This window comes from Sus scrofa, chromosome 16 (genome assembly GCF_000003025.6).
Source record: "Sus scrofa isolate TJ Tabasco breed Duroc chromosome 16, Sscrofa11.1, whole genome shotgun sequence".
In the NCBI taxonomy this organism is placed as follows: Eukaryota; Metazoa; Chordata; class Mammalia; order Artiodactyla; family Suidae; genus Sus; species Sus scrofa.
In genome coordinates, this window is record NC_010458.4 from 26578178 (window position 1) to 26593566 (window position 15389).

At 37.9% G+C, this 15389-nt stretch overlaps 1 protein-coding gene across 1 annotated transcript in view; it reads right to left on the reverse strand.

Moving 5' to 3' along the window:
* OXCT1 (3-oxoacid CoA-transferase 1) overlaps positions 1-15389 on the reverse strand; it is a 145243-nt gene that overhangs the window by 63681 nt on the left and 66173 nt on the right. The window contains 4 exon segments of the mRNA NM_213938.1: positions 4786-4834; positions 6850-6944; positions 9389-9503; positions 10779-10886. Of these exon segments, the coding sequence (NP_999103.1) occupies positions 4786-4834; positions 6850-6944; positions 9389-9503; positions 10779-10886 (367 nt within the window).

Consider the following 15389-nt stretch of genomic DNA (forward strand, 5'->3'; position numbering starts at 1 on the left):
CTTCTCAACTCTTACCTACAAGCTAACTTTCCCACCAATATCCCCCTCCATTTGAGCTCAAGTATAAAGAAAGAGTAATACTTTTTAAATTATGCTGAATTATTTATTGTCCAAAAAAGTATGATTCTAAACAAGGGAGACATTTTTTTAAATTATGTTGAATTATTTATTGTCCAAAAAAGTATGATTCTAAACAAGGGAGACATTTTCGCATCTTATAAGGTACCATAAAGCTGAAAAGCTTTGGACAGTACTTTCTGGTACAGTTAGTGAGGGCAGGCTTTTAGACAGCACATAAGATTTGGTGGATTAAATGAAATAATGCATGTAAAACCTTTACTCTAGCACCTGGCACAGAGAAAGGGCTCCGTACACATTAGTTTTTATTACTGTCACTCAAACTTGTTACCAAAAAAAAAAAAACAAAAACCCAAACAATGCTACTGCCCTTTTAGGGAAATGCTACAGGGGCAAACTGTTGGCTTATACAGTGAGTTCAGCTTATGAACTCTAGGTTTCAGGACAAGCATAATATAACTAAATCTTATTCTAACACAACTTTCCTGTTCAGCAAATTCAGTTCCTCACCAATACTGTGAGGTGGAAAGGCAAGGAAGAATTTGTAGGCTGCAAATGCAGAGAAACAAAATTCTCAATTATTTGATAAATAATAATGACTTCCAAAGAAGGTTTTATTTACCACTTTAGAGGAAACTTTGAACTTTGAGATCAATGCAGAGAGCTTCAGCTCTCCCCATGTGATTTATAAGGATGGTTTTACTGAAGAGCCCAGAAAACAACTCTTAAGAAACAACGTTATTATCAGGCCCCTACTATTATAGTCTGGTATCTTATAAATGCATTCTTTGAAAGCAAAGTAAGTTTTCAGCATCTTTGACATTCACTATTTGAACAAAAATAGATATCCTAAAGTTGAATCCATGCTTTTCAAATACAATGTCCAAATTTAGTCAAGAAATAACTATTAATAATATAATCAATATCTTAAAGAAAGGAGGCTTTTTTATTTGGCTATTCCTAATTGATTTCTCTCTCCTCCTGCTTTGCTCTATATATGTAAGGATCCTCTCATAATATACTGGCAATAGAGTTATTCAATTTCATAGTTACTGGTCCTGTGGTTCATGATTTAACATGTTATTCAAGTAAATGCCTACTATGTGCCTTGAACATTGTTACACACAAAAGACAGATACCCTAAACAAACGATTCTCAAACTTTAAACACCCATCAGAATCACATGAAGGGCTTATAAAAACACAGATTGCTGAGCTCAACTCCCAGAGTTTTTCATTCAGTAGGCATGTGGGAGGCCCTGAGAATTTCCATCTCTATCAAGTCCCCGGTGGTGGGGATGCTAATTCTGTGGCTCTGGGGACCACACTTTGAGAACTGCTGTTCTAAGAAAAAGGAACATAACATCCAGCCAGAGAGATGAATACACATGAATAATTACAAAACAAAAATGTGGTATGCTTATGAGACACAAGAGGTGTTGTGGGTTTGAAGGAGGGGCACTTCTGAGCTGCAGAAGGATTTGGGGAGGACAAATGAACCGGGACTTGAAGGGTAGTATAATGCATTTCCATAGGACATTATGGATAGAGATGGGGAATGAAAAAGGAAGAGATAGAACAAAACAAAAAGTGAAGGGCACAGGAAGAGCAAAATCAGGGAGGAAGGAAAGCATGAGTCATGATCAAAACACACCAAGCAGTTCAGTATGCATGGACCCAGGAGCCCTTGCCAGGCATAGTGAAGGACAAATTTGGAAAGATCAGTGGCAGCCATTGGATCTTGAATGCCATACTACGTGTAATTTAGTCTGCAGGCCTGTGATTCTTCAGAGGTGGCATACAGACCTCTAGAGCCAGCATTACTCATGCTTGGGGCTGGATAACTCTGTTCAGGCTATGGTAGGATATTTCACAGCATCCCTGGCCTCTACCCACTAAATGCCAGTAACAGTGGCAATCGAAAATGTCCCCAGACATTGTCAAATGTCCCCAGAGGAGCAAAATCATCCCTCTTTCCTAGTGAGAACCACTGCTCTAGAGGCATATGGCAGGAATCAGGGAGCTTCAAAGTCTTAAGATTAACATGGTTGTTCTTTCCAACATAGTGTTAATCAAAGCTAAGGCATTTAAAACATTATTTTCATATTAAAATTTTTTAAAAATGAGAAATAGAAAAGAATGCAAGACAGACATTAATATGAAAGCTAACATGAGATTTATGAGAAATTTCCCAATTGCACTAGGATATTACAAAGCTTCCAGGTGTCTCAGAAATGTTCTAGGTACTGCCTTCCACACCTTCGTAAAAGCAAGGTTATCAGCAGATATAGCTCAATGTGCAGAGAAAGAGGCCAGGGTCTGGGAGCAGGAGACTGTGTGTAAGTCCAGTCGCTGGCAATGTGATCTTGACCTTCACTTTTCTGGGCGTCAGTTTCCCAACATGTATAAAAAGTTTTCACTCAAACGATGTAATACACGTGAAAAAGTACACTGTAAACTATGCAATGCTATTCAAGTGATCATTTTTACATAACCATGAGATTATTATTTAGAAAAAGAGATCCTTAGAGATAGTTGCATTATTTTTAAATTTTAATATACTGATTATGCGCAGAAACATAATCCTTTATATTCATTCCAAAGGATTTCTATTTTAAAAATCCTTTCAGGAGTTCCCGCCGTGGCTCAGTGGTTAGTGAATCTGATTAGGAACCATGAGGTTGCAGGTTCAATCCCTGTCCTTGCTCAGTGGGTTAAGGATCCAGCATTGCCATGAGCTGTGGTGTAGGTCGCAGACATGGCTCGGATCCCGAGTTGCTGTGGCTCTGGTGTAGGCTGGTGGCTACAGCGCCAATTAGACCCCTAGCCTGGGAACCTCCACATGCCGTGGGAACGGCCCTAGAAAAGGCAAAAAGACAAAAAAAAAAAAAAAAAAAAAAAAAAAAAAATCCTTTCAAATTAACACAGTGGTCTGACCTTCCAGGTAATTTCCAAATTTGGGAAGCTGAGGAAACCATCAATTTACATTCTGAGTTCTCAAGCTCAAAGTATTTCTTCCCTAACTTAGCTCCCAAATTAAAAGCATCATAAATCCCGAAAAGGATTTTGATGAAAGAATTAGAATATTATGACACTCATTTGTAGCTTGGCTTCCCAAAAGCAACAAAATCTTGTTTACAAAGTAGTTTAGGACTATACATGGTATCTCAGAAGTTGGAATCTAAGACTGGTAGCTTCATTAGGACTGAGCTACTTTTAAGCTCAATGGAATCAGAAATGCCTACTGTCCAATGATGTCACTGAAAAAATTAACTACTTTTCCAAGGAAAGTGGGTTTTAGGAGCTCAAGGCTGAAATTTGGAAAATGGAGTTATTCATTTTGCAGATAACTCACTAACATCATAAATTAATTAAACCAAGCAGCAAATATTTTCACAGATCAATGAGCCATTGCTAAAGGGTACAGTACAATTAAATTACAGCCTTGGTTAAATGTCACTGCTTTATCACAGTGGGCCTTTCAGAGTTTAGTCGTGTTAACTAATTCAACTATTCAACCAGAAGCTGTTTTACTTCCAAAATTTCTAAGCATCGAACATCAATTCTATTTGGCAGCTGGCCTTTATGTTCAGCTCCTATTGCTTCTCTTCTGAAATTTACACGTACTATTTTTGAACATGAAATAAGAATAATACTTCTGCGGGGGTAGAGTGACTAGGAGTAAAAGAAGGGTAAGGAAAATTGTGCTAGAATATAAAAATGAGTTTCTTATGGACAGCCCCACTCTAAGGATAATCTTTAGCCCCTACACAGTGGCGGTGTTGCCTCAAGCATGGACAGTGACAGTAGCCAAAAGGTCTGACCTGTTTTTCCTCCTCTAGGCTGCTGCCACATGTGACTCTGTGTTCCAGTCAAATAAAAAGCTAATAACATAGCTTTTGAAGTATACAAATGCAGAAACAAAGGAAAAAACAGGCTAGAGATTCCACTTCGAAGAAACTGTATTGATCACTCATATCCCTGGGTCCCACTGAGTGGCAGAGTACATCCTTAAGCACCCTTGAATTTCCAAAGGACACTCTCCCCATTACAATGACATCAAGAGGACAGTTAAGCATCACCCACAACAAAACCCCCAGCATTGGATCTTGCTTTTGGCTGCTATGGGTCCACTCCCCACCTTTTCACCAGGAGAAAGCAGACCTACTTCAACCTGGGATTGGCCAAAGGGAGGCCCAAACAGGAGGCCCAGCAGAGGAGACCCCCACCCTCACCCTCACCCAGGTTTCTATAAGATGGCTGTGTTCCTCTACAAAGACCTGGTTCCTATTAGGTGGCCCTTCCCCACAGCTGCCCCTGAAGGCTAGAAGTGATAACACATCCTTTCTGGTTTCCTTTAGTTCTGTCCACACCCTTGTAAACTGTCCCTTGCTTTAATTCCTTGTTATCCTACCTAAGAGCCTTCTCTGTGTATCGTCACGATACTACTTCATTGACCTACCAAAGCTCCAGCCACTATATATATGCCCTCCTCCAATTTCTCCTCTATCTTAGTCTACCCTAAATAGAGGAGCCCTCTGACAAGCAAGCTGGACAAAGAGGGCACTAGGAAGGCTTCTCTCACCTCCTCCACAAAAAATACAGCGGAGCACTCTCCAGGAAAAGACAGAGAATCAAGCCCAACTCCCAATCTGGCAAAGAATGAAATGAATAAAATGCTGGAAAAACACATAATGAGTGAGTTTACCTGCATTGATTAGATCTGCATCAACTTCATTTTGTAAAGGATATGGACCCTATCAAATAAAGCACATGTTCAATTAGGAAAAGAAGTTTCTCAATGAATCACACACTAAAACCATAATATAAATAACTTTGCTAAAAACCCAAGGAATTTATCACAAAAGACTTGAGGTGAACCTTTGAAAAATAATCCTGATGTTTTTGTGGCTCTGTTTCTCACATCCATTAGTCTTTTCTACACTGATAACTGTGATTGGGTAAATGAAAAACTACCAAAGACTGAAAGAAATCTTAAGCTATTAGAAATACAGGCCAGTAAAAAAAGTAATGATTTAGTACCTACTATGCAGCAATGTTATTCACACATCTTCCTGATGGTATCAGTGAATAAACGGCTGCTTTATTCAGCCAAAAGGGTCTGGAGAGGCACAGTTTCAGCTTTCTGGCTTGCAGCACCCAAAAATTTATTCTTCAAATAAACTGCACATCCATTAGTCTTTTCTACACTGATAACTGTGATTGGGTAAATGAAAAACTACCAAAGACTGAAAGAAATCTTAAGCTATTAGAAATACAGGCCAGTAAAAAAAGTAATGATTTAGTACCTACTATGCAGCAATGTTATTCACACATCTTCCTGATGGTATCAGTGAATAAACGGCTGCTTTATTCAGCCAAAAGGGTCTGGAGAGGCACAGTTTCAGCTTTCTGGCTTGCAGCACCCAAAAATTTATTCTTCAAATAAACTGAAATGTTTTAGACTTGCGTAAGTTTTTCTTTAAAGAGTGACCACAGGTTAATTCACATCAACATATTTCCCTTGTCTTCAAAATGAGGAAATGGGTCACTCTAGGTAATCTCTAAGGTACCTTAAAAACAATGTCTTTGACTGCAACATAAATCCGCTTTCATCCAGACTCAGAGCATTTTTATGTTTTTGAAAATGGTCACAATTATTGGAGTTCCCATCACGGCACAGCGGAAACAAATCCGACTAGGAACCATGAGGTTGCAGGTTCGATCCCTGGTCTCGCTCAGTGGGTTAAGGATCCAGTGTTGCCGTGAGCTGTGGTGTGGGCTGAGATGCAGCTTGGATCTGGCGTTGCTGTGGCTGTGGTGTAGGCCGGCAGCTGTAGCTCTGATTAGACCCCTAGCCTGAGCACCACCATATGCCTCAAGTGTGGCCCTAAAAAGGAAGGGAAAAAAAAAAAAAAAGATATATGACAAAATGGTCACAATTATTGCTTCAGTCAGTCAGTATCAACGACATGCTCATGATCATTGTTTACGTTTCAAATACCAAATATGCATTTTACATACAATTTGTACTTCGCTAACAGTTAAGCTCTACTGAGAAGTAATAAAAGATTAGGAATACTATAAATTGGAAAACCCTAAGTAATCTCTGCCATAATTAATAATAAAAATGTTATCCAGGAAGCCAAAGTATTTCTTAATTTTAGTGTAATACTGAATAAAAAGAATGGCCAAATTCTATGAAAATGTTGAGTTCATCTGGAAGGTTCATCTTGAGGATGGAAAAAGTCTACCCTTTTGAGGAACACAGCCTCAAAATGGTTATTACATGAGAGGAACTTTTTGAATTAATCACTGCTAAAAAATGTACTCTCCTAAAGTAGAAACCGTACTCTTCAGGTTCTCACACTGAACCTTATTGATTGTTATTTAAGGTCGGAATTGTTAATGACCTGCACTATCTTGTTCAATCACACAAAGGTTAAAAATAGCTACCTAAACAGGCCCGTGTGAGGTCTCTGACGCAGGTGCAATAAGGGCGGTGGAAGCCAATACACAGACAAAGGAGGCATAGTTGGAAAGTTCACAGAGCCTGGAAACTCCCATCTACTCCATAAAATACAGTACAACATGCTCACCAGTACCACCATTTTATGAGAAAAGTTAAATATTTTATTATGTGCATAAAAAGAAATAAAAATAAAATTGGGAATTTTAAGCTAACAACTCTCAGTTACAAGCAGATGTTACTATAAGAAATATCTCATTCTCCATCAAGATTGGATTGATAAAACTTTAATTTCTATCTTACCAAACCCAGGATTCCATTTTCACTTTGCAGGTGGACAGTCATATTTGGGCTGATAAAGTTGCTGGCCAGAAGTGGGATTCCTATGCCCAAATTAGCTGGGAAAAAAAAGATGTTAAGGTCCAGCATACAAAAGGTGGAGCGATTGTGCCATAAATCTTCTACATGTAGAAATCTGAACAGAAGCCTTCGTGAAAGGTACTTACTTGTAATGGAATCATTGACTACATTCTCCCATCACCTTCAAGGCACTATTTTATAATTTTTTTCAAAAAGAAAGTCTTTTCACAAAAAAAAAAAAAAAAAGAAAGTCTCTTCATTCATCACAGCTTTTCCCATAAAGATATCAAAGTAGTGGCCTCAGAAGACTAGCCAAGAGGTCATTTTTATTGTAAGACATATTTAGCAAATTTGGACTGTGTTATGACTTATTATGACTGATGACTGATGTAACATGGCCTGACCTTTGTTTAAAAACATTTTTCACTACTCAAAACTCCAAGTGGAAAATAAAGATGATTCTAAAAATGGCTACCCTGTTTGAATTACAAAAAAAACTTTTTTGACGACACTGAAATGTCTGTATAGATTCCTTTGGGTCACTGTGATAACATTCCTTGGTAAGTGAATCTTACAAGATACAAAGAGGAAGGTGATTCAGTGAATACAAGATAAAAAGAAGCTGTGCCACAGCATCAAAGAGCTGAGGGTATTAAATCTTCTTTGGATGATGAAAGTAGGGCCCTGACATGTATGCAGTATGTGGATTCCATACTGCCTCTCAACATAAGCAGGCTGATCAGATCAGAAATACTGACGCTGCCTGGAACAACTGTGCATGCTGTCCACTACCACTGCACTACACAGACCTGGCCAGAATTAGTGCAAAGAATGGTGGCGCTCTGATGAGATTCTGATAATAAGTTCTTTGTGACTTATGGCCAGAGAAGATAAAGTTTGTCTATGCAGCCATACTGTAGACCAGTATAGCCAGCAAGACAACTCAATGAACCAGGTCACCTCCTGTGAAGACAGTAAGTCTGGGAGTTCCCACCGTGGCTCAGCGGTAACAAGCCTAACTAGTATCCATGAGGAGGTAGGATCGATCCCTGAACTCGCTCAGTGCGTTAAAAGGATCCGGCGCTGCCATGAGCTGTGGTTTAGGTCGCAGACATGACTTGGATCCTACACTGCTGTGGCCAGCAGCTACAGTTCCTGATTCGACCCCTAGCTTGGGAACCTCCATATGCCATGGGTGTGGCCCTAAAAAGACCAAAAAACCCCAACAAAGTAGAAAAAGAGAGTCCTCCCAGTCAATATCGGCCCAAACGATGATATTCTTGGACTAATGGTAGCTCAGAGAATGGAGACATGTGTCATGTTTCTAGTACCTCCTATCCCAGGACTTTAAGTATGGCTTTACTATATTCACCATTTGACAAATATTTATCTTACTATACACTATTTGACTTTATATGGGAGCTCCCTTGTGGTACAGTACGTTAAAGATCCAGTGTTGTCACTTCAACAGCTAGAGTCACTGCTATGGTGAGTGATCTGTCCCTGGCCTGGGAATTTCCACATGCCACAAGCACAGCCAAAAAACAAAAAAATAAATAAAATAATGTATTTGTATTATATAGCTAAACAGCTTGAAAATTAGCAAAATGGTGAATGCACTATTATTTAAACACATTCAAAATCAAAATAGTAATTGCACTAAATTACCTCTACCTACCTCTTTTTAAACAAAATATCTAAAGAAGAATTTGGAGTTCCTGCCCTGGCTCAGTGGTTAACAAATCTGACTAGGAACCATGAAGTCGTGGGTTCAATCCCTGGCCTTGCTCAGTGGGTTAATGATCCAGCGTTGCTATGAGCTGTGGTATAGGTTCCAGACACAGCTCGGATCCTGCATTGCTGTGGCTGTGGTGTAGGCAAGCAGCTGCAGCTCTGACTGGACCCCTAGGCTGGGAACTTCCATATGCCCTAGAAAAGACAAAAAGACAGAAATAAAATTTTTAAAAAATTATGAAGAATTTGAACCATTCATTGAATATCGTTATACAACATCAGATATATAATGGTACACTCACGGGATCTCTGCCAAGGGAAACAAGAGGTTGTTAAGAAGTTGGGTCTTATGTTTCAATGAGTGTGTAAATGTCAGAACACAGAGAAAGTAAATAGCATGGGTTATAACTAGTACTTCTGATATTTGAAACCCTCATCTTGGGTAATCTCTTTTCCCAATTATCTTTAGCCAAATGCCAGAATGTACTGAAATCCACTGTATTTTAGAGAAAAGCTAAGCAAATTCTTGGTAACCACTTTGTTTCAAGAAGGCAAATGGATTTTAATTCTAGTTTCATACATCTTGATATCTTTAGGTTATATGCCACATTTTATAAAAATTGATCAATTATTTTGGAAGTTACAATAGTCTAGAAAAGAATCACTATGTAAGAGCCCTAGTAACCTGATAAGGATGTAAAAAGCGAGTACTACATCTCTGCCCAATCACAGAAAGAATAAAGGATACCATACATGCCATCCTCAAATTCAAGAGCCGCCCGCTTGATGATCCGTTCTCTTACATTATCTCCAAGTTTACCAGATCTGGTTTTTACATCTTCCTCTTTCCGGACTGATAAACGCTTCAAAATAAACAGAAAAAAATTATTCATGGTTGAGGTATACCTTGTATTTTATCACAGCTGAAATACAAAATTGTCCCAGAAAAAAAAAAAAATTAACTCTCCCCCATTACTATGAGGCAAATCTGCAATATAATAGAGAGCATTTTTTAAAGAATAATATGGATGACATTTGATGACAGAAATGATTCTTTAGAAAGTGAGTGAAAGAGGTCAGTTGTTTGAAGAGGGAAATATACTTGTTCTGTCTCTTCAAAGCAAGTAATTCCTCTCTTACTGCCACACTTAGTATTACTAGTGTTAGTCTTAAAATTTCTGCAACTAACTTCTCCTCAGGTGTTCAGGGACTAAACCAGAACGAATGAATAGGCCTTCGGACTCCATTTTTGCAGGGCTGTCAGAATGTGTTTACCAGGTATTGCTGCTGCCAACTGCCTATTTCCACCAGCAGAGTCTAGACTGGCATTTGCTATAAACGATGGCATTACAGGCATCATACAAATATCTAAAACCACCCAGAAAACTACTTCCATTACTAATTCTCTTTGATATGGACTCTGGCTCCTGTTTGCCACTGTCCCATTTTTTTCTCCCTGGCTTTTGACATTCGTTTTAGATTTCAGAACATTTCTCCATTTGTCCACAATTAGAAGAGGTGTCTTTGAATCCCTGGTATTTCTTACTGCATGTCTATCGTGCTACTGATCCTTAGACACTTTGGAATCTTGATATCAATAACTCTGGCCCAGCTGCTCTTCATGTTCTCAGAGTACCTCCAGTGCTCCTGGAACCCACTCCTTGCCACAGTCTAATACTCACCAGCTGCCCAGAGCCCAACACTCATGGGAAATTATATTCTTTCTAGACTCTCTAACACGCATAGACTTCAAGATAGATAGACAGTTCTAAACACTCAAACACTAAGAGTCCATCAGGAGTATAGCTACCAAAGATCTGATTATACTTCTCTACCCCTGAAGGAAGCCAGCCAAAACTATGCATCATAAATTAGGACAGTTACAAAAGCCTGGAAGACACAGCCTAGAGAATCATGTAACTTAGTGATACGCATGTTGTAAACACAAGTCTCTGTTGAGCTGGACAATTACATAGATGATCGTGTTCCCTCAAGATGGACACATGAGAAGCTCCTATTAAGATTCATGGCAAGACTTCCTGTTCAGCTCTAATTCCTTATCATCTGGAGTGGCCCCAGGCACACATCTCTCTGACAGTCAGATCCATAAATACTGACAAACAAGCTAAGTCAATTACCTCAATTCTTTTCTCATATTTTTCTCCCTTTACAAGGCGATGTACATAAATCTTAGGAATATGAATGTCCTCTGGGGCAAATGATCCAATATCCACAATTTCTTCAACCTAGACAAAGAAAAAAATTTTTAATTAAGTAGCAAGAATGTAAACTGAGTATTTTTTTATTTAAAAAAGGTGAAGTGTATGCACTTTTACCTCCAACTTAAGTCAGATATACAATATAAAAAAAAATACATACACACACAAATACACATACATATCAAAAAGAAATAAAAAGAATAAATACACATACACAAACACACACACAAACTTTTGGACCCACAAAAAAAGAAATTCAATTACATTTGTCTGAACATAAAATACAGAACATAAAGCTCTAGAACTTTGCTTAAAACAGCCTTGGTTACAAATCGACAAAAGATTTGTCAGTACAGCTGCTTGAACTTTCACAAATTGCAGCTCAACTATGAAAAATCTGAAAACATGTTCCTTAAATCCAGATTTTCAGAATTAATGGAAAATTTATCATATCAAAGACAAAAATCTGTAACAACATCTGCTTGGTCAATTACTTTTTAAATATAGATACAAATGCTAATTGTAACCATTTTTAATTATTGCTGTCATTAGCTTCCTAGGATCGTGATAGAATTGCAATTGCTGAAATAATTTTACTTTAAGATTAAAATTAATTTCAATATGGAAATTTGAAAAAGGAAATATTAGCTAATAACTAGAGTTTCTAATAATTAGAATTAAGGTTATTCACAGAGCAAAAGGGCATTTTATAACAATACTGAATGTTCCAAGTTTGCTATTTTAGAATTCATTTTTAAGAAGGACAAAAGAAATTGCTTTTTTAAAGATTTTTCAAAGACTTTTTGTTTTGTTTTGTTTCAAGATTTTTAAAAATCCAGAATAACAAAGATCAAGAAACTAAGGTCACCACCGCTGAGATCAAAAAATTATCTTTTTAGGAGTTCCCATTGTGGCTCAGGGGGAGCAAATCTGACTAGTATTCACGAGGACTCAGGTTCTCAGGTTCAATTTCTGACCTCGCTCAGGGGCTTAAGGATACGATGTTGCCGTGCTGTGGTGTAGGTGGCAGACATGGCTCAGATGTGGCTTTGCTGTGGCTATAGCGTAGGCTGGCAGCTGCAGCTCTGAATTGACCCCTAGCCTGGGAACCTCCATATGCTGAGGGTGTGTCCCTAAAAAGACAAAAAAAAAAAAAAAATAGGAGAGAGAGAGAGAGAAATTATCTTTTTGGTGCCAAGGAAAATATTATCTTGAAGACTGAGAATGCCCACCTTAATAGAACAACCTACTTAAATGAATTGACTTGTACAAGGAGAGTTGTATTAAACTACTCTCCTAAACTAGTAACTGAACTCTACAGAAGTAGGGTTGAGGTTAAGTAGCCCTCTTTATGCTATCCTACTAGGTATGCCCATGCCAATTCCTCCTACAATGAAAGAATAACAAGGATCACAAGTGTCATTTTCATCATTGCGCCCTGCTCCCAAACAGCTGAAAAAGAAAAGGACATGGTTGATAAAAGCTATCTTCTTTGTGGATAAGCAACAAGATCCTGTTGCATAACACAAGGAACTAATCTAATCTAATCATTTGTGATGGAACATGATGGAGGATAATGTGGAAAAAAGAATGTATATAAATGTATAACTGGGTCACTTTGCTGTACAGCAGAAATTGACAGAACACTGTAAATGAACTATAATAAAAAATAATTTTTTAAAAAAAGCTATCTTCTTTGACGAATAGAAGGATCTTAATAAAAATCAAACAAAAACTTTAAGGAAGAATCAATAAACATGTGGGCATTCAAGTTGAAATAGTGAATACAGGTGTCTATCCACATTCTTCTGAGAATGAGGGGGAGCCAAGGGGACTCCCCATCACTATCCTCTTTATCTTCTCCTCTAAACTTCTCTATGCTCTGATATATCAAGAGCAGGACACTCACTTTCTACATATTCATCAGGTTACCAGGCCTCTGGCATATTGATTCCCTTCCAGTCCACTGCAAGCAAGGGAGTGACCAGGTAAACAGGAGGTGGACATAGGAAGGACAGAGCAGCTAAGTACTACCTTTACCTTTTCTTTTTTTTTTTTTTTTTGTCTTTTTGCCATTTTCTTGGGTCGCTCTCGCAGCATATGGAGGTTCCCAGGCTAGGGGTCGAATCGGAGCTATAGCCACCAGCCTATGCCAGTGCCACAGCAATGCTGGATCCGAGCCGCCTCTGCAACCTACACCACAGCTCATGGCAATGCCGGATCGTTAACCCACTGAGCAAGGGCAGGGATCGAACCTGCAACCTCATGGTTCCTAGTCAGGTTCGTTAACCACTGCACCACGACGGGAACTCCTACTTTTACTTTTTCAACTAGTCAGCCACTAGGGTTCACTCACATATTTATACTTATTTAAGCCTTCAAAGAAGTTCTTGACTTAAAAAAACTTTATCCTGAGGATATATTATTCTAAGGATATATACGAAGCCATTATTCTGAGGACATAAGCGAAGGCTTGCTATTCCTGAAAATACTGGACACAGCATTTGTTAAAAGAATAATGAGTTGGGAACATCCTAAAGGAGCAACAATAGGATAATGGTAAAATATATATGATAAGTCAATATGGTGCTCTCATAATATTTAATGATGTCTCATGATATAATGTTTTATAAAATGCAAGGTTTTATATAAATATTTACAGATATGTTCTTTTGCTCAATTATTTCTATAGCTACAAAAAACTGAGAGGAAAAAACAAAGGAAATTAATATTAAAATGTTAATAATTATTATCTCTGGATGATATAGTACAAGTTATTTTTGTTGAATTTTACTGTTGCAATCAAAAAGTGAAAAGCCTACATTTTTTTCCCCTTTTCTTTTTGACCATGGTGTGCAGCAGCTTGATGTGGGATCTCAGTTCCCAGGTCAGGGACTGAACCCAGGTCACAGAGGTGAAAGTGCTGAGTCCTAATCTCTAGACCACCAGACCAAATTTTTGCCCTACAAAAATTCTGCCCTACAAAAAATTTTTTAAAGATGCGATAGACGCCAAGTACATAGTTTCTAAAACTAGGAAATACATAAGTGGAAGATGTAATTAATAAATTCCTTAATTAGTTAGACATGTGCCAAAAGGACAAATTATACAGAAAACAGAGACTTAAGAAAAACTGTGGTTTCTAAACTCCAAAAGCACTTATGATGTTATGAAATAAACTCTTTTTTTTACATGTTTTAAGAAAATATAAATTATCCTCCATGCCTAATGCTGTTCCAAAAGTTCAGGCCCTCTTATCTCTTGCTTGAATTATTGCATAAGCTTCCTAATTGGTCTCCCTGCCTCCACTCTTCGGTAGGAGCAAGAAACACAATGAAGAAGAAAAAAAAAAGTAATACTTTTCACTTAAACCAAAAAATGTTGATGGTAACCAATTCTTCTTTTCTTATGGTTCTGCCAAAGAGAGATTTCACAAAAAACTCCAAATTAAAACAGAGTCCCTTTACCAAGGACAATTACATCATGACTTTCACAGCAAATGGAATGAAGGAATCTATCCCACTAAAACACTGATGAAAAGCAAGGATTCAGTTAAAAGTAATCAGTTCCAGACATTGTCATCCTAATATGAATGATTTTCCTATCGTCGAAAATGCATGGGCAGCATTTGTCAAAACAATATCAACACTGAACAGTACTGCAAATTTCTATACAAAATTCAAAGCCTTCCCAGAGTTGGTTAGCAGAGTTAATCACAGAGGAAGAAAATATTTGAAGTACAAACCAAAAGAAGAAAACATATGTTTTCAGACAATCTGTGAAAAGAGTTTACCAAAAAAAAAAAAAAAAAAAAGATGAAGAAGAGGCAGAACTATCTTAATGCTAGCTATTGAAAGGACTGCAGTCTTCTGTGCTGGTTTTGTGTGATCTTGAGAAAGAACAATGTGGTGAGGGGGAAGTCTGGTAAGATCAGGCAATAACATAAGAGTCAAACGAAATCTGAAAAGAAAAAGATGAATAAAAAGAGTTCATTAAGGAAGAAGTAAAAATAAAAGCTCCTAAGAGCTCTTCCTAAGCACAGCAGAAATGTACCTCCTGAAATCAGAAGTTGGTACAATAGGGAATAAAGGACAAAGAAAAAGCCATAGTGCAAAACAGTGGACATGTTTTAAGTGTCCTTGGCCAAGCTCAAGAAGGAGGAATGGTGGTAGCTAAGAGCCACCCAGACTTTTCCCTGGCACTATGCATGGTTCTTACGCAGCCCCAGCTGGTACACCCAGAAATCCAGACACTTGAGGCTTCTCTAATTAGTCTTGTCATTAGCAGGAAAATAGAGGCTAGGAAATGTTAATTATTATTGATTTGAACTTTGTTTGGAAAGGTTGATTTCTCTGCCCTGCACACTTCCTACTTTACAATTCTGAAAAGTTTGCTTTTAAAGTTTGGAGAAAGGTAAGAATTCATCTTTCAGTGACAATGGTTTTTTGTTTTGTTTTGTTTTGTTTTACATATGCTGATTGACAATGTTTTTGTTTTTACTTGGCAAACATTATTTATATTTCAGCTAAG